Below are 27,762 nucleotides of genomic sequence, written 5' to 3'. Positions count from 1 at the left end.
GAATATACTGGGTTCTATGAGGTTCACCACCAAAACTTACATTTTAAAACTCTCGCCAGTTGTACATATAGAACTGTGGCTACAATTTTTGTCTTTAACAAAAGGAAAACTGTAACAAAATAAGTTAATTTACGTGCTTTGATAAATGTAGTAATACCGCAGATGGAAATTATGTGGTCGGGAAAGCAGTATTTTCCCAGCAGAGCACTGCGCCACATAAGTCATTTGGTGCAAAATTGTTGTCATGTTTTGGTCGAAAGAATTTTGGTCTCTCAACACAGCAAATTTAAATCCTACTGACAACTATTTAAAGAGCGTAGTTGAAATAATACCCATTATAACCCAGTACATTCTTTTTATGATGTCATGACTACAATATCATTGTCAATTTTGTCCTTAGTGTTGCTAACAAGCGGATTTAATTAACAGGACGAAAAATCAGCAAAATTGTATATTATGTTCATTCGAATTCGTTTTTTATATGTTCTCGTTTAATTGTAATGTTATTGTTTGTTCATATTATTTGTCAGTGATTAACAATGTATGGTTTTTAAACATAGTTCTTGTAAAACAATGTAGTTCATTTGTTTTTGTATTTGTAAATCAAAAGTAAAATTGGTTGATTCGTAATTAAATTTACTAGATAAATCAAGGGGTGTTAGTTATCATTAAGTGTTGTAAAGAGTTTTTAAGTTACCTTTTGTTCCTGACTGCTGCTTATGAATAATGTTGACATCCATAAGATGAAAACATCGACAAACCATTCTGAAACAGATAGGCATCAAAAGAAGAAAAAATCTAAAAAAAATATTTTCTTTCAAGATTAATAATTGTGGGCTCACTAAAATAATATTTAACGTTTATATAGTTTTCTCACCATTTATTTTTTTCACACATCTAGTTTGATTACAACGAGGTATTTTTATTATTAAAATTCTTTCCCTAATGTTTTCCAAGTATGTCAATAATATTATACAGGGTGTGAAAAAAGAAGCGGTACGGGTACGACTTCCCATCCCACCCCCTGGGGTTGAGGTGGGGGCACGTTAACGTCTTAAATAGGAACTCCCATTTTTTTATTGCAGATTTGGGTTCCTTATGTAAAAATAAGTAACTTTTATCCGAGACATTTTTTCTAATTGTTGATAGATGATGCCATAATCGGAAAAAAACGATTTATCTTTATACCCTAGGAAAATTATGGAACCAGTCTAATTACTCAAGAAATATACTTCCAAATGAAAAACACGTATTTAATATTTTTTTAAAATCCATCGAATGACGCCAAACATGACAAACTTTGCAATCTTTATTAGGAACCCCTATTTTTTATTGCAGATTCTGATTTTACAAAACATTCTTAAAAAACTGTATTCAGTACCATAAAAATTAGTTTGCAGAATTCTGATCTGTATACGTTTTTCTAGCGCCTTCTAGTGCTGTAATCACAGAAAAATCAGATAAAAGGTTTACTTTTCACGTTTAATCCTAATCTGCAATAAAAAATGTGATTTCTTATTATAAGATTTATTATTAGGGAGTGCGCGGATTATTATTTAGGAAGTGGGTTGAGGGGGAATGTTTGGTGCCATTTGATAAAATTTCCAAAAATATTAAATACGTGCTTCTTGGTTTTTCATTTGGAAGTGTGTTTCTCGAGATAGTAGACCGTTTCTATAATTTTTCTAGCGTATCACAATAAATCTATCAATAATTTCCCTCCCAAATTCCCACCTCCCTGCTCTAGTGGGTGTGGCTGGAGGGGGCGGGTATTGTTTGTTGTAATTCGATAGATTTTTCAAACATATTGAATACGTATTTTTCAGGTTATCGATTCGACGTTCATTCGCGAAATATTCGACCGTCCCGCCTCTTTTCTCACGCTCTATATAATAATAATACTAGCCATATTCCATAAATTATATTAGGACTTCCTTTCGTGTTCTGCTTATTTTTTTTACTATTTTTTCATAAATATATCTTCTTCCACACTTTTTACACCCACCACTTTTTTGTAGTCCTGGCTCATATTTTGGTTTCGTTTCAATTTTACTTCGATGTCTAACACAAGCAACTTATATTATCGGCTCACAGTCTTACTAAGTATTACCTTGCAGTTATTATATTCATGTATGTCTTCTATTCTCGCAATGAAATATTCTATTTTAGAGTAAATGCTGTTTCTTTTTTATGTGATAAATTAACTTTTTTTGATAGCGTGTTAACTATCGCCATATCCAATGCTGCTGCTAATTATAACATTATTTCTAGTTCCAAAGACTAGTCTCCTCTCCTGGATTGTCTCGTAAATTGCCATAGAAAGATTTTCTTTCATTTTTACGCAGACTAACTTGAGGAACATACATACCGAACATTCAACACTTCTTTATCAAGTACTAATTTCACTGACGTTATTCAATCACTCGTTCTTACAACTCCTACTACGTTATCTTTCATTTCCCTATCAGCAAGTATACTAAATCCACTCCTAGTGTTCCTTGTCCTATATACCACAATTCGTATCCCTTAACTAGTTAAGACCCTATCCTGATTTTTCCAACCTGTAATGGTGTTCTCCCTGAAACTTTCTTCACCCGGAAATCCAAATGCCAAAAGAGCTTGAGATGCGATCATTTTAGTATATATAATTTTTGTTATAGTGGAGGTCTTTTTATTATTATAGCCTAAAAAGATTTTCGGACATTTGATGCCTGAATGTCATTCTATCAGCATCATGTCCTGCACGATTTTGCAACACACATTAACAATGCAACCAAAGTGCAATATTACTACACACCCACTTACATTTTTCTGTACAGGCCAAAATCCCTACTGTACCTACTGTAGGGACTGCCACTAGGTGGCACCTACTTTATATGAAATACATATTCTTTATTTATTATCATAACATATAATATAATTTACTGATCAATTAGGCTATATTTAATACATAAAAAAACAATATTTATAAACAAAAAACGAGTACATCTAAAGAACAACGATAAGAACGATGTTAGCAACACTTTAAAAAGAAAGATCTATAAATAAAGCCAAATTTCAGATGAAGCCAGCAAGCCTAAAGACGTAGAAGTAGTTGACTGGGATGTTGATCACGCAGATATTACTTGGAAGACACCTGACAGCGATGGTGGAGCTCCTATTACTGGTTACGTTATTGAATTTAAGGAAAAATTCGCCAAAGATTGGAAACCCGGTGTTGAAGTACCTGGTGACCAACTGAAAGGAACTGTTCCTAAACTCAAAGAGAACAGTCAGTACGAATTTAGAGTAAGGGCTATTAATAAAGCTGGACCAGGGGAACCTAGTGATCCTACCAAACCTATCATAGCCAAATGTAGATTCGTAAAACCATTTATTATTGGTAATGACTTAAACAGTATTATTATCAAGAAGGGGCAAGTTGTAAAGTATGATATTAAATACGGGGGTGAACCAGAACCCGAGGTACAATGGTTCCTAGATAAAAAAGAAATCAAACCCGACTTAGAAGAAAGAATTACTATCGACAAATATGACAGAAATACTATTATTACAGTACGCAGATGTACAAGAGCTGATAGTGGAAAATATCGTTTGGTACTTACTAATAGCTCTGGTACTTGTGAAGGCGTGGCGGAAGTTATTGTTTTAGATAAACCTACCCCACCCAAAGCTATGAAAATTGAGGAAATCCGTGCGGACCACGTTAAAGTTGCATGGCAAAAACCAGAAGACATGGGTGGTACTGACCTAACTGGTTATATATTAGAAAAAATGGACATGGATACAGGAAGATGGATTCCTGCTGGTGAAGTTGGTCCCGATGAAACTAACTTCACATTTAAGAACCTAACACCTAAAAAGAAATACAAATTTAGAGTTCGAGCTAAAAATAAAGAAGGAGAATCTGAACCTTTGGAAACCGATGACTTTATTCTAGCTAAGAATCCTTACGACGAGCCCGGAGCACCAGGACAACCAGAAATCTTTGACTACGATAACAAGAGTGCCAGCCTTAAATGGGCTAAACCCGATAGCGATGGAGGACGCCCCATCAGCCATTATACAGTTGAAATGAAAGACAAATTTGCAGCTGATTGGACTGAGGTAGCGAAGACGCCTGATGCTACCCCCGAAGTAGTCGTACCTGGTTTAAAAGAAAATATGGTATATCAGTTCCGTGTGAAAGCACACAATAAAGCAGGACCTAGTGCACCTTCGGCACCAACAGCTAACCACCTCTGCAAACACAAAAACTGTAAGATTTTTTGTTTGATTCGCTTGTGTTTTTTAATATTATTAAAGCAAATATCGTTGTTTCAAATACTAATAATTGCTGAAACATACACAAAATAGTTACTACATTCATTTTGGTCTACTTTTTATTTTTTCTTAACAAGAATTTCTTTTGCCTATTACTTTTGTAACAGGATTTTATAGGATAGTTTTTCTAGAGGAAATATGATGATTCACTACACCTCCGGGTTAAAAACTCCAAATACGGTTTGTAATTCATAATTATTTTCAGGTATCAGATTGCTTTTCAAGGCAATTACGAATATTTTTGAATATTTTCGGAATTAGGACGTTTCAACATATCGTACAGATCTCTATCTGTAGATGTTATTGTTAAATACTGATTTTATTTTACAGTAAAACCAAGAATTGACCGTGAAACATTTAGAGCTGTTACTATAAAAGCTGGCCGTACTCATAAGTGGGCAGTTGACTTTATGGGAGAACCTCCACCGTCTGTCAAATGGGTGTGGAGAGATGACATTCCATTATCCAATAGTGAACGTATCAAAATAGAAAACTCCGACTACCATACGGACTTCACACTCTTAAACTCTGTTCGTAAAGATTCAGGAAAATACACGCTCACTATAGAAAACATTAACGGAAAGGATACTGAAACTGTTGAACTGACTGTATTGGGCAAACCAGCAGCTCCTGAAGGACCTTTAGTTGTATCTGATGTGACTGCAGAAAAAGCTAAAGTTGGCTGGAAAAAACCAGAAGACGATGGAGGTAGTCCAATCAAAGAATACGAAATTGAAAAGATGGATATGGCTACAGGCAAATGGGTACGTGTTGGTCGTTTGCCTGCTGACAGAATGTCACCTGACGGTAAAGGAGAATTCGAAGTCACTGGGCTTATACCTGGATCTGAGTACAAATTCAGGGTGACAGCTGTTAATGCTGAAGGTGATTCCGAACCTTTAGTTTCTGAAAGACCAATTGTAGCTAAGAATCCATTCGGTAAGAGATTTACTTAATAATAATAAATAAACAAACTTTAATATTATTTTTAACGTTCTAGACGCGGCTGGAAAACCAGGTACTCCAGAAATAATCGATTATGACAACAAAGGAGTTAACCTTAGATGGACACCACCTAAAGATGACGGTGGTGCTCCAATTGAAAAATACATCATTGAAAAGAAAGATAAATATAAACCCGATTGGGAAAAAGCTACTGAAGTGCCTGCAGATCAACTAGAAGCCCGCGTCGAAGACCTTAAAGAGCGTGGTGAATACCAATTCCGCGTAATACCAGTCAACAAAGCTGGTCGTGGTACGCCATCAGATGCAAGTCAAATGCAAATTATCAAACATAGAGCACGTAAGTTATCTCTGTGCCTTATTTTTATCAAATATTTCGTTAGAAATAATCCAATATTATAAAGAAACTCTATATCTACACAATAACTTCCAAACGAAAAATTTGATAAAAACTAAAATGCCATAAGGCAAAATTGTCGCAACAATACTTATTTCTTATTTTAGTTAAGCCTAGAATCGATAGGACAAATCTCAAACCTATCACCGTCCGTGCCGGAAAACCAATCAAGTACGATGTTGATGTTAAGGGTGAACCTGCTCCTACTTGCACTTGGTTCCATATTGACAAAGAAGTAAAATCAGAGGGAAATATAGAAATAATAAATGTCGACTACAATACTAAGATCAATATTACTAATTCTATTAGAAAGAACACCGGTCTTTACAAAATTAAAGCTGTGAATGAACACGGCTTTGATGAAGCTGAAGTTGAAGTGACAGTACTGTCATCTCCTTCGAAACCAAAAGGTCCTCTTAAAGTTACAGATGTTACCAAAGGTGGCTGTAAACTTAAATGGGAAAAACCAGAGGATGATGGAGGTAAACCCATCACCGGTTATCAAGTTGAGAAATACGACAAACAAACTGGCAGATGGGTTCCAGTTGGAAGAACAAATGACACTGAAATGGATGTTAAGGGTTTACAAGAGGGGCATGAATATGACTTCCGTGTTAAAGCTATCAACGATGAAGGAGAGTCAGAACCACTAGAATCAGATGGTTCAATAATTGCCAAAAATCCTTACGATATTCCTGGTAAACCAGGTACACCTGAAATTACTGACTGGGATGCTGATCGCGTTGATTTAAAATGGACTGCTCCAAAAAGCAGTGGAGGAGCACCTATTACTGGCTATGTCATTGAGAAAAAAGAAAAGTTCTCAACATCTTGGGATGAAATCCTTTCTACAGACGTAAGTATATTCTAAAAAAATTGAATTATTTGATATTACGTTTAGCCAATCTTTAATTATATTGTTGTTTTTTAAAGTCTCCTTCTTGTGAGGCCCGAGTACCTGGACTTAAAGAAGGAAACACCTATCAATTCCGTGTACGAGCTGTTAATAAGGCTGGTCCAGGAGAACCTAGTGACGCAACTAATCCACACATTGCTAAAGCTAGGCATTGTAAGTATTTGTGTATTTTTAGTGTTTGTTTATTTTTTGTGATTGTCATGTTTTAGTACGTCCACTGATCAATCGTGAAAAACTACACACTGTTAAAGTACGTGCCGGACAACTTGTCAAATTTGACGTAGACGTCAAAGGTGAGCCTCCACCGGTTTGCACATGGAGTTTCGCTCACAAACCACTTGAAAATGGTGGTAATGTCAAGATAGAAAACGAAGATTATAATACAAAACTTCAATTAAGTGATACAAGAAGAAAAGATACAGGAACTTACACTCTTAAAGCAGAAAATAATTCTGGTTTTGATGAAGCCACTGTAGAGGTTATTATCTTAGACAAACCAGGAAAACCTGAAGGGCCTCTTGAGGTTTCCGATGTTCATAAAGAAGGCTGCAAACTTAAATGGGATAAACCCAAAGACGATGGAGGTTTGCCAATAACTGGTTACGTAATTGAAAAACAAGATGTTCAAACTGGACGTTGGGTACCAGCAGGATTTGTAGATGCGGACAAGACAGACCATGAAATAACTGGTCTGGAACCCAACAAAAAGTACAACTTTAGAGTCAAAGCTGTTAACGAAGAAGGTGAATCAGAACCTCTCGAATCAGATGCATCTATACATGCTAAAAACCCATATGACATCCCCGCACCTCCCGGTTTACCGGAAATTGTTGACTGGGATGAAAGATCTGTTAAACTTAAATGGGACAAACCAGTTAGAGATGGTGGATCTCCAATTACTGGTTATATTATTGAAGCCATGGATAAATTTGGAGGACAATTTGTTAAAGTAGCAGAAGTTGGGCCTCAATGTAACGGAACCGTACCAAAACTTGAAGAAGGTAACCAATATAAGTTCCGTGTGAGAGCTGTCAATAAAGCAGGTCCCTCTGAACCTTCTGAACAAACCAACTGGCATACTGCTAAGGCTAGGTTCCGTAAGTATTCTTACTATTATTTATTTTTTATTATTTGACCAAAGCGGTCATATCACTTTTAATTATATATTACAGTTGATTTTCGATAATTTAAAACTCAAGAGACCAGAGAAAGAGTTTAAAGTACCAACGGTTCATAAGAACAGCAGTTCAAATAACCACGAGGGATGGGAAAATTTCAACTAAAAAATGAGTTTGATTATAATTCTTGATTTATTATTTCAAAAATTTGTATAATGATGAACAAATTCTTATTTTAAAAACAAGTCCGTAATTATCTTTTGAGTAAGCAACTTATATCTGTCATCGTCTGATGAATTTTCTATAGTAGTAAGAGCTGAGAAGAAATCGTAACTTGTAAGATATCTTGTTGCTTCTTATCCAAATCAAACAGTTCAGCATTAATTAGAGCACTGCAAACATATTCCTTAAATGTTAACTCTCCATAGTTAGTATATGTATATGTATTTACATGTATGTAAATGAACAAGAGTTCAAATTATACAGAGTAGGGAAACCCCGACTTAAAATTATTGAACGTCAGCGGACATGATATAATTCCTTTAACTTCAAATTTCTGAGGGGACCAATTTATATTGATTTTATTTCATAACGACGGTATTAGATTTTTGTTTTGATATTATGATTTATCCAGCTGTTTGTTTCGCAAATTTTAGGAGACACGTTTGATTTCTCTTTTTGATTTTATTTTATTTATAGAATATTTTCAAGGAAACGAGAAAAAGACTTAAGAAAAACTTAAACAAATTCGCGAGTGTCAAATTATCGATAGTCGACCGTATTTATGTGTTCAATATTATTACTTTTAAAATATCATCTAATTAATATTGTTCCATTATCTTTCAGTTAAACCACTTATTGACCGAACCAACCTTAAACCAATGACCATTAAAGCTGGTCTATCTATCAGTTTAGATATCAACATTCAAGGTGAACCACCACCGAAGGTTACCTGGTTATTCAATGGCCAAGAAATTCAATCAACTGATGAAATTCGAATTGATAATGTGGATTACAATACTAAATTCTTTGTTCTTAAATCTAAACGTCTTCATTCTGGCAAATATACAATTATTGCTAAGAACGAAGTGGGTGAGGATCAAGCTGAAATCGATATTTCGGTTCTTGGTAAACCCAAGGCACCAAAGGGTCCACTTGAAGTTAGTGATGTAACCAAACATGGATGTAAACTTAAATGGAAAAAACCAGAAGATGACGGTGGCTCTCCTATTGATCATTACGAAATTGAAAAACTGGATCCACTTACTGGACAATGGATACCTTGTGGTCGAAGCAACGAACCTGAAGCTAACATAACTGGTCTCCAAGAAGGTAAACCTTATAAATTTAGAGTTAAAGCTGTAAACAAAGAAGGAGAATCTGAACCACTAGAAACTGAGAAAACTATTATTGCTAAAAATCCATTTGGTAAGTTTCTATGTAAATAACAGAATCAAAAAATATATATGACATATTTGTAGATGAACCTGGTAAACCTGGCCGCCCAGATCTCAAAGATTGGGACAAGGACTTTGTTGAACTTGCATGGAGGCCTCCAGTGAGTGACGGAGGAGCACCAATTCAAAAATATATTATTCAAATGCACGATAAAGCTGGTCGTGGCTGGGTAGATGCAGCAACTGTTCCTGGAGATAGAACTACTGGCAGAGTCGAAGCCGTAGAAGAAGGACATGAATATGAATTCCGTATTGTTGCCGTAAACAAAGCAGGTCCTAGCGAACCTAGCGATCCATCTAAACCAGTTATAGCCAAACCAAGATTCCGTAAGTAAAACCAAAAACTTTTTATAATTTGTTAATTTCTCAGAGTTATTGAAACTAAAATTAGGATACACATCAAAAGAAAAATGGTAAAATAGTTACTATTCTTTCTTAACAATTTGTGTGAGTAGATACTTTAAGCAAACATTACAAGTTTTTAATATTTTTCAAGCAACAAAATAAAATATTGAATAAAAATGTTTTAAAGAGTACTTATCTAAACCTTTTTTTCTACTTTAGTGGCACCAAAGATCGACCGTAAGAACCTGAATAAAAAAGTACTACGTACAGGACAATTATTGCGTCTGGAAGCAGATGTTAAAGGTGAACCTGCTCCAGTTGTTACATGGACTTTAAAAGAGCAGACTTTAAGAAACAACGATAGAATTAAGATTGATAACGAAGATTACCACACCTGCTTCATAATGAAGAACGTTCAACGAAGCGACACTGCTACCTATACCGTTACTGCCAGAAACGATTCTGGAGTAGATACTGTGGAAGTAGAACTCCAAGTTATTGCTAAACCTACCAAACCTAAAGGCCCTCTGAAAGTATCAGATGTTACCGCAGAAGGTTGTAAACTTAAATGGGAACCTCCTGAAGATGATGGAGGTGAACCTATTACCGGATATGTAGTTGAACGTATGGACGTTGAAAGCGGACGATGGGTGCCAGTAACTACGACAAAAACGCCAGAAGCAGATGTTACCGGCCTTAATGAAGGAAAAGATTATCAGTTCAGAGTAAAAGCTGTGAATTCTGAAGGTGAATCAGAACCTTTAGTAACTGATGTTCCAACCACAGCTAAGAATCCATACACCGAACCTGATGCTCCTGGCAAACCAGAAATAAAAGACTGGAGTAAGAAACATGCTGATCTTAAATGGACCCCACCTAAAAATGATGGTGGTGCACCAGTTGAGAAATACATCATAGAAAAGAAAGATCCTATTACCGGAAAATGGCAGAAAGCTCTCGAAGTTCCGGGTAATAAAACAGAAGCTAAGGTTCCTGATTTGCAAGAAGGACAAAAATACCAATTCAGAGTTAAAGCTGTCAACAAAGGAGGTGACAGCAAACCCTCGCCTCCATCAGAAACAATTACTGCTAAAGATCGATTCGTTCCACCCAAGATTGATCGCACAAACCTTAAAGATTTTACAGTTCGTGCTGGTCAGCATATCAGATTAGATGTCAAAGTTAGTGGTGAACCACCACCGACCAAGACTTGGTTCCTCAACAAAGCTCGCATTGAGAATAGAGATGATATTACTGTAGATCTCGAAGATTACAGAACCAAATTGGTAATAGGGGTTTTAAAGAGAGAACATACTGGTACCCTAACTCTAAAAGCTGAAAATGATTCTGGAAGAGATGAAGCCAGTATCGAAATTAAAGTTTTGGATAAACCTTCTAAACCTGAAGGTCCACTTAAAATCAGTGATGTACACAAAGAAGGCTGTACTCTTAAATGGAATCCTCCTCAAGATGACGGTGGTGTTCCTATTGAATACTACGCTGTAGAAAAACTTGATACAGCTACCGGAAGATGGGTACCTGCAGGTAGAACCAAAGATCCTAAAATTGAACTTAATAACTTAGAACCAGGTCAAGAATATAAATTTAGAGTATCAGCTGTTAACGCAGAAGGTGAATCAGAACCTTTAGAAGCAGATCAAACGATAGTAGCCAAGAATCCATTTGATGAACCGGGAGCTCCTGGCCAACCTGAAGTCACAGATTGGGACAAAGACCGTGTTGACCTAAGATGGACTCCACCTGCGAATGATGGTGGATCTCCAATCACTGGATATATTATTGAAAAACGGGAGAAAGGATCACCAAAATGGACCAAAGCTGGAGAAACTGGACCATATGAAACAAAGGGCACTGCTGATAATCTAGATGAAGGAGTTGAGTACGAGTTTAGAGTGAGAGCTGTTAATGCCGCAGGTCCTGGCGAGCCAAGTCAAGCATCCAAGTCTGTTATTACGAAGCCCAGACGATGTAAGTAAACATTTGATATTTATATAATTACCATGATTATTATCTTTAACTTTTTTATTCAGTGGCTCCAAAGATTGATCGCCGAAACCTGAACAACCTAACAGTAAAGGAAGGTGAACCAATCTACATTGATGTCAAGATCAGTGGAGAACCAGCGCCCGATGTTTCATGGTACCAAGACGACAGAACTTTAATCCAAACCTCCCATAAACGCATTGATAATATCCCATACAACTCCAAGTTCTTCAACGATAAACCCGAACGTAAGGACACTGGAGTGTATAAAATTGTTGCTACAAACAAATTTGGCCAAGATCAGGCAGAAATCGAAATTACCGTTGTTTGTAAGTAAAATACACATTATTATATTACTAGAAATAAAGTATTTATTTAAAGTTAATAATAATGTACATTTATAAATAGCTATGTCATTATGGACCACTAATAACTTTTAAATATTTGTTTGCAGCGAAGCCAGGACAACCCGAAGGGCCTCTGGAAGTATCAGATGTTCACAAGGACGGCTGTACATTAAAATGGAAGAAACCCAAAGATGACGGTGGAGAACCAATTGAAAACTATGTTGTTGAAAAGTTCGATCCAGAAACTGGAATATGGCTACCAGTTGGCAAAACTACTGGTGCTGTACCAGAAATGAAAGTCGATGGTCTTACTCCTGGACATGAATATAAATTTAGAGTTAAAGCAGTTAATAAAGAGGGTGAATCTGAACCTCTTGAGACTCTCGGAACCATTGTAGCTAAAGATCCTTACAGTAAGTTATAAAACTTCTTATTTTTTTATATTCTGACCCTCTTTGGGGTGTAATATAATTTCCAATTTTTATGTTATCCATGAAAGTGAGTTACAAATTTTCAATGATATGAATATATTTGCCATCGATTTCTCTATTCTTTATTATCTTTATTAATTTAGCATTTATTACTGTATCAAATTATTTTTCGAAATACGAAGCACTTTACTAAATGTAATTACACATGTAGTAAAATCTAATATCATTATTGCTATCATCATCAAACAACTTTGAATTTTTCTTCTCTGTAATACTACCCAAATAAAAAATATTCATATGTATTTTAAAATTTTAGCTACTGCTGGAAGACCTGGTACACCAGAACCAGAAGATTGGTCTGCTAATCACGTAGATCTTAAATGGGCAGAACCAATATCAGATGGAGGTTCCCCTATTACCGGCTATATCATTGAGATTAAAGACAAATACAGTCCTATTTGGGAAAAAGCTTTGGAAACTACTACTCCCAAGCCATCGGCCACAATTCCAGGTTTAATTGAAGGAAATGAATATCAGTTTAGAGTAATAGCAGTTAATGAAGCTGGATTGAGTCCTCCGTCCGACGCTAGCAAAACATTTGTTGCTAAACCAAGATTCTGTAAGTTTAATCTATTACAATTGTTTCAATTTTTTTTAACTTTCATTTTTATTTTCAGTGGCACCTAAAATTGACAGACGTTATCTACACGATGTCACAATTTCCGCTGGATCACCTCTTAAATTTGAAGCTAACATCATCGGTGAACCCCCACCGTCTGTGGAATGGCGATTCAACGGTGGAGTTCTTAAAAATGATAACCGCACAACAATTGACAACGTTGATTATAATACTAAGATAGCCATTCGTCCAGTAAACAGAGATGACACTGGTGAATACAAAGTTACAGCTTCAAACAGTTCCGGAAAAGACACACATGTTATTAACGTAACGGTTACTGATAAACCCACACCACCTCAAGGACCACTTCAAGTATCCGATGTTAACAAAAATGGATGCAAACTTAAATGGAAGAGACCTAAAGATGATGGTGGAACTCCCATTGAATATTATCAAGTTGACAAAATGGATCCAGAAACTGGATGCTGGGTTCCATGTGGAAGATCTACAGAACCTAACTTCGAAGTAACTGGACTCACTCCTGGACATGAATACAAATTCAGAGTGGCTGCTGTTAATGCTGAAGGAGAATCTAAACCACTCGAAACTGAACAGGCAATAGTTGCTAAAAATCCATTTGATGAACCAGGAGCACCTGGACACCTTAAAGCAACAGATTGGGATAAAGATCATGTCGATTTGGCTTGGACTCCACCTAAAGATGATGGAGGTTCACCAGTAACTGGTTATATTATTGAAAAGAAAGATAAATTTGGAGACTGGGAAAAGGCGCTGGAAGTTCCCGGTGACCAACTTAAAGCTACTGTGCCAGATCTTATTGAAGGTCAACCTTACCAATTCCGTGTGAGGGCTGTAAATGCCGCAGGTCCTGGTGATGCTAGTAATGAAACACCAACTATTATTGCTAAGCCACGCAATTTGGCACCAAAGATTGACAGAACTAACCTCAATGATGTTAAAATCCGTGCTGGACAAAACTTTGGCTTTGACGTTAAGGTGTCTGGTGAGCCAATGCCTACCACTAAATGGTTGATTAAAAATAAAGAACTGAAGAGTGGCGACGGAATGAAAGTACAACATGGAGAGTATAATACAAAAATAAATGTCAAAAATGCAACACGTGCCGAATCCGGAACTTATACTATTACAGCAGAAAACGTTAATGGAAAAGATATTGCTGAAGTTGAAGTAATCGTATTAGACGTACCAAGTCCACCAGGTGGACCCCTTAAAGTATCAGATGTCCACGCTAATGGTGCTAAACTTAGCTGGAGACCACCAGCTGACGATGGTGGACAACCAGTAGAGAGATATATCGTCGAGAAGATGGACGAAGCTACAGGTCGCTGGGTACAAGCCGGTGAAACTGACGGACCTGAAACATCTTTAGCTGTAGATGGTTTAGTGCCTGGACACAAATATAAGTTCAGGGTAAGAGCAGTCAACAGACAAGGAAAATCAGAACCTCTTCAAACTACTCAAGCAGTTGAAGCTAAAAATCCATTTGACCAACCTGGAAAAACATCTGCCCCAGAGATTATCGATTATGACAAAGATTTCGTGGAGCTTAAATGGGATAAACCAGAAAACGATGGTGGTTCACCAATTACAGGATATGTTATAGAAAAACGTGACAAATATAATCCCAACTGGGAAAAATGTGCTGAAGTTGAAGGGGATGTACCTAAAGGTAAAGTTAAAGACCTTATTGAAGGCACACCTTACGAGTTCAGAATCAGGGCGGTTAATAAAGCAGGTCCGGGAGAACCAAGTGACGCATCTAAAATCCATGTTGCTAGACCCAAAAATCGTAAGTATAAAACTTTTTGCGTTATTAGTATATTCCAATTTTTGTTCTGTTTTTAGTTGCTCCAAAGATCGACAGGAATTTCTTCGCGGACCTTAAGATTAAAGTGGGTTCTTCAATTGAATACAATGTACCAGTCATTGGAGAACCTCCTCCGTCTAAAGAATGGAAGCATAAAGATGACATTCTTTTCAACAACGATCGTGTCAAAATCGTTAATGAAAACTACAAAACTAGTATTAAAATTACAGATGCTAAAAGATCAGATAGTGGACCATACACCCTTACTGTTAAAAATGTTAATGGTAAAGATGAAGCAACAGTTAAAGTCACAGTACTTGACGTTCCCACTCCACCGGAAGGTCCTCTTCGAGCTGATAATGTTACTAAGAGCTCAATGACACTTCATTGGAAACCACCCAAAGATAACGGTGGTTCAGAAATCACACATTACACTGTAGAAAAACTTGATACTGAAAATATGAGATGGGTACCATGTGGAGAAGCAATAGGTACCTCCATGCGAGTTGATCATTTGTCAGAGGGACACGATTACCAATTTAGAGTCAAAGCAGTCAATAAAGAAGGAGAATCTGCTCCACTATTAACAACTGAACCTATTACTGCTAAGGATCCATTTACAAAACCAGACAGGCCTGGAGTTCCACAAGCTACAGATTGGGATAAAGATCATGTGGATCTTGAATGGAGTCCTCCTAAAAAAGACGGGGGAGCACCAATTACAGAATATATCATTGAAAAAAGACCTAGACATGGGTATGTAGATTACCATATTTAAATAATTTATATGCAAAATGTCCAGAACTGGCTATTTTCTGTTCTTTAATTATTTACATATATTTCTCACTCTTGATTTTCGGTTTGGATTGGAAAAATATTAATCTGTATTTAATAATTTGTATAAATTTAAAGTTGTATGATCAGAAACACTTCTGAGCATATTTATTCTCCTATACAGTTTATTGGCCACATTTTGATTTCCTATATCACTTTTTTACGGTGTTAGGTTACTTTCGTACTTATTTCTACCTTAATTTTTGGTCTTTAAATATGTGTGATTTTTCACTCGATTTTTCGGATTTTTTTTTCTTTATCCCTCTAATAAGGACTATCTTTTATTATTATCATATACGTAGAGTAGTTTATAAAATGTCTCATGAATACATTTATTTATGTAATAATAAATTAGAAGAAAACTATATACACCATTAATTTTTTCAGAACTTGGGAAAGAGCCTGTGAAGTTCCTGGTAATACTACTAAAGCTACAGTACCTAATTTAGTTGAAGGAGAAGAATACGAATTCAGAGTAATCGCTGTCAATAAAGGAGGACACAGTGATCCTAGTGAAGCAAGTCTTCCAGTTATTGCCAAACCTAGATTCCAAGCTCCAACATTCAACAAGAATCTGCTTGAAGATATTACTGTTAAGGCTGGACAACGGTTTGGATGGACCATTCCAATTGAAGCATCTCCCAAGCCTACAGCTAAGTGGACTGTTAATGGCAAAGAAATAAAATCAAGTGACAGAATTGATATGGCTGTATACAACAACAAAGTTTCCTTCGATGTTTCTTCATCTTTAAGATCAGATGCTGGAAGATATACATTAACCCTCACGAATGATTTGGGTAGCTTTACTGCCTCTGCACAAGTTACTGTAATAGATAGACCTAGTCCACCACAACCTCCACTAGATGTCAGCAGTGTTACTAAAGACAGTGCAAGACTCAGTTGGAAGATACCATTGGATGACGGTGGATCTCCTATTTTGCATTACATTGTGGAAAAAATGGACGTATCACGTGGTACTTGGTCCGATGCGGGAATGGCTACTATTACGTCTCACGACATTACAAGATTAATTCACCGAAAAGAATATTACTTCAGAGTTAAAGCTGTTAATGCTGTCGGTGAATCAGAACCACTTGAAACACCAAAAAGTATTATCGCCAAAAATGAATTCGGTAAGACTTTATAGCATATTCTCTCAAGTACCTACATTATTTCATATATATAATAACTCTAAAATTACAGATGAACCAAGTGCACCTGGTAAACCAGCCGTTACCGACTGGGACAAAGATCATGTCGACCTGGAATGGAATCCACCCAAGAGCGATGGTGGATCTCCCATCACTGGATACATTATCCAAAAGAAAGAAAAGGGAAGTCCATATTGGACCAACGCTGTACATGTGCCAGCAAGTAAAAATAATGCTACAGTACCTGACTTAACAGAAGGACAAGAATATGAGTTTAGAGTTATAGCCACTAACACTGCCGGTCAGAGCGAACCCTCTGAACCATCTGATTTAGTCACAGCTAAAGCCAGATTTTGTAAGTATATTTCTAAAATGTTATCAATAAATTTAGTGAAGGAAAAAACTTATTATTGAAAGATTACTTATATTTTGTTGAATTGTCAGATTCAGAATAATATTCTCTTTTAGTGGCACCCAAAATTAAGACGCCTCTTAACGACATACGCATTAAAGCTGGACTTATTTTACATATCGATGTAGACTTTATTGGGGAACCATGCCCAGAGGTAACATGGACCGTAGGAAGCAAACCTTTAACTGCTGATGAGCGTACTACTGTAACATCAATTGGATATCACACAACGATTCATACGGTTAATGCAAAACGTTCAGACAGTGGTTTGTATCATATTTTGTTGAAGAACAGTTCTGGTATTGACGAAGGATCATTCCAAGTTACAGTATTGGGTAAGCTTTTTACCGAAATAACTTAATAAATATTATTGTTAGTGTTTACATAATTACTGTTTCGTTTTTGTGTTAGATCGCCCTGGACCTCCACAGAAACCGATAGAATATGAAGAAGTAACTGCCCAGAGTGTCACACTCTCTTGGAAAGCACCCAAAGACAATGGTGGCAGCGAAATAACGTAAGTTTCAATTTTTTTATTTGGTATAAATTTAAATTTTAACGTTTTAGTGGTTATGTAATCGAGAAACGGGACTTAACACATGGCGGTGGATGGGTACCGGCTGTTAACTATGTGAACCCTAAATATCAGCATGCCATAGTACCAAGGTTGCTAGAAGGAACCAAATACGAATTTAGAGTATTTGCTGAAAATATGCAAGGTCGCTCAGATCCATTAGAGACTGACAAACCCATTGTAGCCAAAAATCAATACGGTAAATAACTGTTTTTTCTCAATAAACATAGTATTATCAACATACTTTTCTTTTAGATGTACCTGGAAAACCAGGCAAACCGGAATTAGTAGATAGTGATAAGGATCATATTAAAATCAAATGGTCTGCTCCTATCAGCAACGGAGGATCTCCTATTATTGGTTACGATATTGAACGTCGTGACAGAGCTACTGGACGATGGGTAAAACTCAATAAGGAACCCAATAGAAATACTGAATATTATGACGACAAGGTACAAGAAGGTCACCAATATGAATACCGAGTATCTGCAGTCAATGCTGCTGGTGCTGGTAAGCCAAGCGATGCTTCTAATACATTTACGGCTAAACCTATGAAAGAGAAACCCAAATTGTGGCTCGATGGTATCATTGGACGCAAGATCAAAGTTCGAGCTGGAGAACCTATTAATATTAATATTCCATTATCTGGAGCACCGGCACCAAAATGCGAATGGAGCAAAAACAAGATTACTGTACCAGAGTCCAACAGAGTATACGTAAGTAATTGAATGACTTTTGACTTCATTGATAAGATTTACTTATACTTCTTTTACTCTAAATGAATGTATCTAAAGCGCTATTAAGTTATCTATTTTCATATTTACCTAAAATATTTAAGACTTTAATAAATTGATATTGAAACAATTAGTGACAAAATAATTAAATAAAACTTTTGTTTGTAGACTGAAACCAACAGTGAACACACTAGACTTCGTGTCGAAGTATCAAATAGAGATGACACAGGCACTTATACCATTAAAGCATCTAACGAATATGGTACAGATGAGGCAGATATCCAAGTAATTGTTGTAGATAAACCTGGAATGCCTAAAGGTCCACTACAATATACTTCAACAACACAAGATACAATCTCACTGTCGTGGAATCCACCTGATGATGACGGAGGTGGTGATTTAACTGGTTATATTGTCGAAGTAAGCGAATACGGAACTGACAGCTGGCGCCCATGCCCAGGATTCTGTCCAAGACCTTCATTTACAGCTCGAGGTTTAACAGAAGGAAAGAAATATGTATTTAGGGTTCGTGCTGAAAATATATATGGTGTATCAGAACCATTAGAAGGTAAACCAGTTATTGCCAAGAGTCCATTTGATCCTCCAGGAGCACCAAGTAAGCCACAAGTTACTGGCTATTCAGCCTCTACTTGTTCTCTTAAGTGGAACCCACCAATATCTACTGGTGGAAAGCCAATTACTGGTTATTATGTAGAAAAACGTGAAAGAGGTGGAGACTGGGTCAAAGTTAACACTTACCCTACACCAAACACTCAATATACGGTACAAGACTTAAGAGAAGGTAATAAATATGAATTCCGTGTTGTTGCTGTCAACGAAGCAGGTCCTGGTGAACCTAGTGAACCAACTGAACCAATCATTGCTCAAACGCAACGATTCGTACCTGATGCTCCCGAACCACCTAAAGCTGACCGTATTACCAAAGATAGTGTTACACTATCTTGGAGGCCACCAAGAAATGATGGTGGATCTAAAATTAGAGGCTACGTTGTTCAAAAACGGCCTATTGATTCTGATAAATGGACAGATGTAAATGCTACTCCAGTAAATGACACCGTGTATACAGTTCCTAACTTAAACGAAGGTGAAACATATCAATTCAGACTCATTGCTGTTAATGATGTAGGTAGATCTGAACCTAGTAAACCAAGCAGCAATATTAAAGTGGAAGAACAACCTAACAAACCTCGCATGGACTTGGGAGGTGTTCGCGACATTACGGTTAGAGCTGGTGAAGATTTCAGTATTCATGTACCATACGTTGGATTCCCTAAACCTACAGCTTCATGGTTTGCTAATGATAAACTTCTCGATGAATCGGATACAAGAGTATTCCCACAATTAGCCGATGATTACGCTAGTATTATTGTTAAGAATTCAAAGAGATCAGATAGTGGTCAGTATAGATTGCAATTAAAGAACCCATCTGGTTTCGATACCGCAACAATAAACGTAAAAGTATTAGATAGGCCTGGCAAACCTGAAAATCTTAGAGCTGATGAATTTGCTGGAGACGCTCTCACACTTTATTGGCAACCACCTAAAGATAATGGTGGTGCTGATATCACAAATTACATTATTGAAAAGAAGGAAGCTAAATCACAAACATGGTCTAAAGTGAGCAGTTATGTCACTGTTCCATTTGTTAGAATACGCAATCTTACACTTGGAAAAGATTATGACTTCAGAGTTATTGCTGAAAATCAATATGGACAATCTGAGCCAGCTGTAACTTCTGAACCCATTAAAGCAAGACATCCATTTGATCCTCCAGGAGCACCTGGAGCACCAAGAGGTATTGAAACCACTGAAGATTCTATTACTATTACTTGGTCGAAGCCAAGACATGATGGTGGTTCACCCATTACAGGCTATGTAGTAGAAAAACGATTGATTACTGAAGATAAGTGGACAAAAGCTTGCCACGCTCAAGTTCCTGATACAACTCTTAAAGTTATTAACCTAATTGAAAATCATGAATATGAATTCAGAGTAGCTGCCATAAATGCTGCCGGACAAGGACCTTGGAGTTCCGCTTCCGACGCCATATGTGCTAGAGCTGCTCCAAGTGCACCAAAGATCACTTCTGATTTGAGTATACGAGACATGATTGTCATTGCTGGCGAAGAACTAAAGATCACAGTTCCATTTACTGCTACACCTAAACCCAGAGCATCTTGGTCCATTAATGGAGATGATGTTATAGCTGACAGCAGAATTAAAATGGAAACTACAGATATTACTTCTGTATTTGTAAATAAATCAGCTAAACGATCAGACACAGGTAGTTACACTATTAAACTGACAAATTCGGAAGGTTCAGATTCTGCATCTTGCAGAGTTTTAGTAGTAGACAGACCATTACCACCTCAAGGTCCACTTGATATTTCAGATGTTACACCTGATAACTGTTCTCTTGCATGGAGACCACCAACAGATGACGGTGGTTCACCGATTACCAACTATATTGTTGAGAAACTTGACACCAATGGTATTTGGGTTAAAGTCAGCAGTTTCGTACGCAATACTCACTACGATGTAATGAGCTTAGAACCAAATAAGAAATACAGTTTTAGAATCAGAGCTGAAAACCAGTATGGTATTAGTGAACCTTTGGAAAGCACAGAACCAGTTACAGCTAAATATCCATTCACAGTTCCTGATGCACCTGGTGCACCTAGAGTAACTGACTGGGATTCATCAACAATATATCTTGCATGGGATAGACCTAATAACGATGGAGGCTCACGTATACAAGGATACAAACTCGAGTATAGAGATGTCGCCCACGATACCCATTGGCAGAGTGCAAGCACTTATCTCATTAAAGATACACACTTCGATCTGTTCAACCTAACAAGCGGGCATGAATACGAATTTAGAGTTCGCGCAAAGAACGCTGCTGGCTTTGGTAAACCATCAGCTTCTTCAGCTACATTCAAACTTAAAGGTAAATACAACGTACCATCGCCTCCACGCAATCCTAAAGTAATTAACGTCGGTAAAGGCTACGTCGATCTTACTTGGGAATCACCAACTAGTGATGGAGGTTCCAGGATAACAGGATATATCATTGAAAAGAGAGAAATTGGATCTCCCTTATGGACTAAATGCAATGATTACAACGTTACTGACAACAACTACACGGTTTTGAATCTTATGGATAAATCAGAATATGAGTTTAGAATTTACGCCGTCAATTCAGCTGGTAAGAGTGAGCCAAGTAACTGCACTACACCTGTTAAGGTTTGTGAAGTTCTTGGAGGCGAAAAACCAGACTGGGTGCGTCGTCTTAATAACACATCTGCACCACTTGGAAAATCAGTTACGCTTGAATGTGAAGCATCTGGTAAACCTGAGCCATCCTTTAGATGGATTAAAAATGGACGTGAAATAAAAATTGGTGGTAGATTTAGAACTGAAGTTAAAGGAGGCACTGCATTCCTTCACATATCTGATCTTCTTGGAATTGACGAAGGTGATTACACTTGCGAAGCTAGTAATACTTTAGGAGCTGTCACAACTACAGCCCGTCTGAAGATTGGAACACCGCCAAGAATTGAACGTATTCCAGATAACCTATATTTGGCCGAAGGTGATAATACGAAGATTAAGATCTATTACTCTGGGGACCAACCACTTGATGTTACTTTGTCTAAAAATGGACAAAATGTTGACGATTCCACCCATATTAGATACACGGTATTCGACGATTACATTATCATATTTATTAAAGATATTAACAAGAATGATGCTGGCAATTATAACTTAACTGTTAAAAATGATAGTGGAAGTGCATCTGGTAACTTTTCAGTATATATCACAGGTTTACCTGGGCCACCAAATGGTCCTTTGGAAACTACAGAGATTACCAAGCACACTTGTAGACTCGCTTGGAAACCTCCAAGCTACGATGGTGGATTAAGAGTTACTCACTATGTTGTTGAAAGAAAAGATGTTTTGGGAACCCACTGGATCACCGTTTCTAGCTCTTGTAAGGATACTAACTTTACTGTACAAGGTCTTACTGAAGGACAAGAATATCTGTTTAGAGTAATGGCTGTTAATGACAACGGTGCAGGACCACCGCTTGAAGGAGTTAATCCAATTAAAGCCAGAGCTCCATTTGATCCACCACGACCACCTGGAATACCTAAAGTTACACAAGTTGGTGGAGACTTTGTTAATCTTGAATGGGCTAAACCTGAAAATGATGGAGGAGCTCGCATACAGGGTTACTGGATCGACAAATGTGAAGTTGGAAGCTCAACATGGCAACGTGTTAATGTTTCCATATGTTTACCAAACCAAATTAATATTCCAAATCTGATTGAAGGTCGTCAATACGAGTTCCGAGTATTCGCCCAAAATATAGCCGGTATTTCACCATCCTCTAGTGCATCCAACAGTGTAGAAATTAAAGATCCACTTGCTGCTACACCTCCAGAAATTATCAAGCCTCTTAAGAACGCCCAATGCATACAAAATCACAATGCTAAATTTGAATGTACCATCACTGGAAATCCAGCTCCTCATATTACTTGGTACAAAGGTGCTAGAGAAATCACTAGTGGTTCAAGGTATCATATTTACAGTGAAGGAGAAGTACATCATCTTATTATACATGACGTATTTGGTGAAGATGCTGATGAATACGTGTGTAGAGCAGTCAATAAAGCTGGTATAAAATCTACACGCGCAGAATTGTTAATTATGAGTAAGTTATTATTACAAATCACGTATTTTTTAAATATTAATTTGATCTCTTTCGTTTTTTAGCTGCTCCAAAACTGAACATTCCTCCACGCTTCCGCGACTCGGCTTACTTTGACAAAGGTGAAAATGTTGTTATTAAGATTCCATTCACCGGTTTCCCAAGACCAAAGATTACATGGGTCAGAGAAGGTGAAGTAATTGAATCAGGAGGACATTATCATGTCGAAGTTAAAGACAGACATGCCATTCTTACCATTAGAGATGCAAGTAAATTAGATAGTGGACCTTACAGAGTAACAGCAGAAAACGAACTTGGACAAGATACTGCTATTATTAAGATTCAAATCGCTGATCGTCCAGATCCACCACGTTTCCCTGCGGCTGATAATATTGGTCACGACTCTTTGGCACTCAACTGGAAAGCACCTGTATGGGACGGTGGTAGCAATATCACAAATTATCTTGTAGAAAGACGTGAACATCCATTATCCACATGGATAAGAGTAGGAAACACAAGACTGACTACAATAGCAGTAAATGGACTAACACCTGGACATCAATACGAATTCAGAGTATATGCTGAGAACATATATGGTCGTTCCGATGCTTCAGACCTCAGCAGTATTATAACTATGAAAGATACCATTAAAAAGAAGGTTGAAAAGAGGAAGTATGAGGTTGATGAAACTGGAAAGAAAATCCGTGAATCTCACAAAGAACCAGTTAAAGATTATGATAATTACGTATTTGACATTTACTCTAAATTTGTCCCACAACCAGTTGAAATCAAAACTAAATCAGTATATGATGACTATGATGTTCTTGAAGAAATCGGCACTGGAGCCTTTGGAGTTGTACATCGTTGTCGGGAACGTAAAACTGGAAACATATTCGCAGCTAAATTCATTCCAGTATCACACGCAATGGAGAAAGAGCTTATAAGGAAAGAAATCGACATCATGAACCAATTACACCATCCTAAACTTATTAATCTTCACGATGCATTCGAAGATGACGATGAAATGGTTCTTATTTATGAATTCCTATCTGGTGGTGAGCTATTTGAAAGAATAACTGCAGAAGGTTACCAAATGTCTGAAGCTGAAGTTATCAATTACATGAGACAAATTTGTGAAGCTATCAAGCATATGCACGAAAGAAATATTATTCATCTAGATATCAAACCTGAGAATATTATGTGTCAGACACGAAAGAGCACCAATATTAAACTCATCGACTTTGGATTAGCAACCAAACTTGATCCAAATGAAATTGTAAAGATTTCAACAGGTACAGCAGAATTTGCAGCACCTGAAATCGTTGAAAGAGAACCTGTAGGATTCTATACAGATATGTGGGCTGTAGGAGTATTGGGTTATGTACTATTAAGTGGATTGTCGCCGTTTGCTGGTGAAAACGACATTGAAACTCTAAAGAATGTTAAGGCTTGTGACTGGGACTTCGACGAAGAAGCATTCGTTAACGTCTCGGAAGAAGGAAAAGACTTTATTCGCAGACTACTACTTAAAAATAAAGAGTAAGACAATTGGCTATATAACTACTTGGAATTACTATTAAAACTTTTTCAATTTTAGGAAACGTATGACAGCTCAAGAATGTCTGCTACATTCATGGCTCAGTGGAGACCATAGCGATAGAACTGAAGTTATTGACCGATCCAGATATATCCGTATGCGTGATAAGATCCGTGCTAAATATGATGCTTGGGATTCATTTGCTCTACCAATTGGACGACTTTCAGAGTACTCGTCTCTAAGAAAACTATTAATAGACAAATATAAAATACACGATGCATACTTCGGTAAGAACATTTATTTATCTTACTATGTGGAACAATTTTTTTTTTGAAAATCTGTATCTCATAACTGAGTAACTCATAAACTATTATTGTTAATATTATCATACATGAATCAGATTATATCAAATAGAATATAAGAGTAATAATCATAATAATAATTTATATATATAAACAAAATAACAAGTTATATTTTTATTTGTTATAGACCGAAGACAGGCAGCACCCAGATTCGTCATCAAACCACAAAGTGCATTCTGCTATGAAGGACAAAGTGTTAAATTCTATTGTAGAGTTATTGGTGTTGCTGCAGCTACAGTCAGTTGGTATCACAATAACGTAGAATTGAGACAGAGCGTTAAATTTATGAAACGATATGCTGGAGATGATTATTACTTTGTAATAAACAGAGCTAGGCTCCAAGATAGAGGAGAGTACATTATTAGGGCAGAAAATCACTATGGAGCTAGGGAAGAAGTAGTATTCCTAAATGTTCAACGTAAGTATTTATGAAATGACTAACTTGTTTAAAAAGGTTCTGAAACTGTTTTCTGGTGTCTTTCTCAAAAAAGATTATTTTGAAATAGTGAGCTGTTATATCTAGATTCGAAATACTGATTTTATTTTTTGTTTTAGCATTGCCTAAAGTTGTACCTGAATACAAATCAGAAGCTCCAGTTATTAGACGAAGAGAGCCATTACCATACACGTTATGGCGAGAAGAAAAAGAATGTGCACCAAGCTTTACTTTCTTACTCCGACCCCGTGTTATGCAAGAGCGTGATACTTGCAAACTGTTGTGTTGCTTAAGTGGTAAACCATTCCCGACAGTCAAATGGTATAAAGAAAAACGTGAGCTTAGCAAATACGAATATTCTATGTCTCACTCAGATGGTGTAATCACTATGGAAATCGTCGGATGCAGACCTTCCGATTCTGGAAAATACACATGCGTTGCTACCAACGAACACGGCGTAGACGAAACATCTTGTGTAGTTATTGTAGAAGGACAAAGCAGCACACCAGAACAACACGAACTAGCCAACAAATTACTCTATTCAGGAGACAGAAAGTACATTGAACATTCAATAAAGCCAGCTCCAATTCCTGTAACTATACGAAAACCAATACCCTCATCAAATCCTCACCCTCTACAACCGAAATCTAACAATCCTAGCACAAATAGTTTAGCGCATTCTTCATCCACACTCAGTGTCGGAGATGGAGACAAAAGGACGCCTAGAAAATATGGTAGATTAGATTCTACTGGAAGTCCAAATAGATCAAGAAGCGCAACTAAAGAATTAGCACGTAAGTACGCCAATTTATGATCGTTTCTTGTAATTTTTATGTAATAAAGTTTATCAGAAACATTTCGAACTACTTATAACATTTATTACCTTGAACAGCATTTGGCAAACTAAGCTACATAAATCAACTAAAGCTCGACAGAAGCTGGTAGTATTTTCATTTGTTTCTGCTAGATTTTAATTTTGTGTCTCTATTTCATGTATTAGTTTATTCTCTTACGTCCTTTTTTTCAATTTTTGTTTGGTAATAGCAGTCTTCACGTAATTAATTCAATTGAACAAACATTTTAGTGCCTGATGACTCAACAATGTACGCTCCACAATTTACCAAAAATCTCACAGATTTAACAATTAATGATGGTGAAAGTCTAACTTTGACTGCACACGTAAAGGGAGATCCAGATCCCCAAATTGTTTGGACCAAAAATAGCAAAGTATTGAGTTCCTCTGAAGTTGTTGACCTTAAATATAAAAACGGAATAGCCAAATTGCACATAAATGAAGTTTACCCTGAAGATGAAGGAGAATATGTGTGCCGGGCAACGAACTCTATAGGAACTTCTGAAACCAAATGTAAACTGACCATTAAACGTAAGTAAATTGAAATATTTTGAGTGTTGAATGGACTAACATTTTATTCTCTTCTAGCAATGTCCAATGCCACCAACGGCAAGAAAAAATCTTCAGAAGACAAACCTCCAAGAATAGTAGACCATTTGAAATCAGCATTTGTAGACGATGGCAAGCCAGTAACTCTATCTTGCCGCATAATAGGAGCTAACAAATTTGATGTGATCTGGTTACATAACAATAAAGAAATTAAACCATCCAAAGACTTCCAATATACCAACGAAGCAAACATTTACAAATTAATCATTGCAGAAATTTTCCCTGAAGATTCTGGTGCATACACTTGTGAAGCATTCAACGACGCTGGAGAAAGTTTTAGCAGTTGTACACTAAATGTTCTTGTTTCAGGGGAACAGCCCAAGAGCCCCGTTTTCAAAACATTCCCGATTTCCGCCACGGTAAGTATAAATATTCCACTTATTACATAAACAATATATTACATAAATATTACAAATATTCGGATCAACAACAAGAAATTTCTATTATTTAAAATGTACAAAATCGACATTTTCTTTGCATTAATTCCAATTACACAGTTTCAAGTTCTAGTCTTTAGTCTTTATTTACTGTTAAAGGTTTTGCTTTAATCTACTTTTAGTATTTACTAACAACATAAGTATCTATCTCAGTGTATTCTCTGAAGACATGGCACCCATACCAGTGTGACACTACTATGTTCCGCCAGTCTTTTAAGTCCTTCTCGACATTCCCACACCACCCTAGAGTCTACCTTAGGGCTTTTAAAACCCACCACAGCCATTTGACTATATATGCATATATTAATCCGCTTAGGTT

General features: G+C 36.8%; 1 protein-coding gene across 16 annotated transcripts in view; it reads left to right on the top strand.

Annotated features, from left to right (window-relative positions):
• The window catches only part of bt (projectin protein bent), a 105,983-nt gene that overhangs the window by 76,173 nt on the left and 2,048 nt on the right, over nt 1-27,762 (top strand). For 14 of the 16 annotated variants that reach the window (XM_072545705.1, XM_072545695.1, XM_072545702.1 and 11 more), the window contains 27 exons: nt 3,062-4,258; nt 4,654-5,262; nt 5,324-5,626; nt 5,791-6,539; nt 6,617-6,752; nt 6,809-7,696; nt 8,564-9,145; nt 9,199-9,501; nt 9,739-11,508; nt 11,571-11,852; nt 11,978-12,283; nt 12,618-12,920; nt 12,979-14,751; nt 14,808-15,525; nt 15,991-16,736; nt 16,807-17,109; nt 17,223-17,501; nt 17,578-17,683; nt 17,734-17,939; nt 17,996-18,456; nt 18,643-23,212; nt 23,275-24,748; nt 24,807-25,033; nt 25,236-25,526; nt 25,664-26,338; nt 26,629-26,928; nt 26,986-27,365. In XM_072545705.1, coding sequence (XP_072401806.1) covers nt 3,062-4,258; nt 4,654-5,262; nt 5,324-5,626; nt 5,791-6,539; nt 6,617-6,752; nt 6,809-7,696; nt 8,564-9,145; nt 9,199-9,501; nt 9,739-11,508; nt 11,571-11,852; nt 11,978-12,283; nt 12,618-12,920; nt 12,979-14,751; nt 14,808-15,525; nt 15,991-16,736; nt 16,807-17,109; nt 17,223-17,501; nt 17,578-17,683; nt 17,734-17,939; nt 17,996-18,456; nt 18,643-23,212; nt 23,275-24,748; nt 24,807-25,033; nt 25,236-25,526; nt 25,664-26,338; nt 26,629-26,928; nt 26,986-27,365 — 19,937 coding nt within the window. The remainder of the gene's footprint in view (nt 1-3,061; nt 4,259-4,653; nt 5,263-5,323; nt 5,627-5,790; nt 6,540-6,616; nt 6,753-6,808; nt 7,697-8,563; nt 9,146-9,198; nt 9,502-9,738; nt 11,509-11,570; nt 11,853-11,977; nt 12,284-12,617; nt 12,921-12,978; nt 14,752-14,807; nt 15,526-15,990; nt 16,737-16,806; nt 17,110-17,222; nt 17,502-17,577; nt 17,684-17,733; nt 17,940-17,995; nt 18,457-18,642; nt 23,213-23,274; nt 24,749-24,806; nt 25,034-25,235; nt 25,527-25,663; nt 26,339-26,628; nt 26,929-26,985; nt 27,366-27,762) is intronic. The other 2 variants (XM_072545700.1, XM_072545697.1) reach the window with 2 other exon arrangements.

Source organism: Diabrotica undecimpunctata, chromosome 10 (assembly GCF_040954645.1).
Source record: "Diabrotica undecimpunctata isolate CICGRU chromosome 10, icDiaUnde3, whole genome shotgun sequence".
Lineage (NCBI taxonomy): Eukaryota > Metazoa > Arthropoda > Insecta > Coleoptera > Chrysomelidae > Diabrotica > Diabrotica undecimpunctata.
Note: the sequence above shows the minus strand (reverse complement) of the source record. Positions and strands in the feature narration are given on the sequence as shown.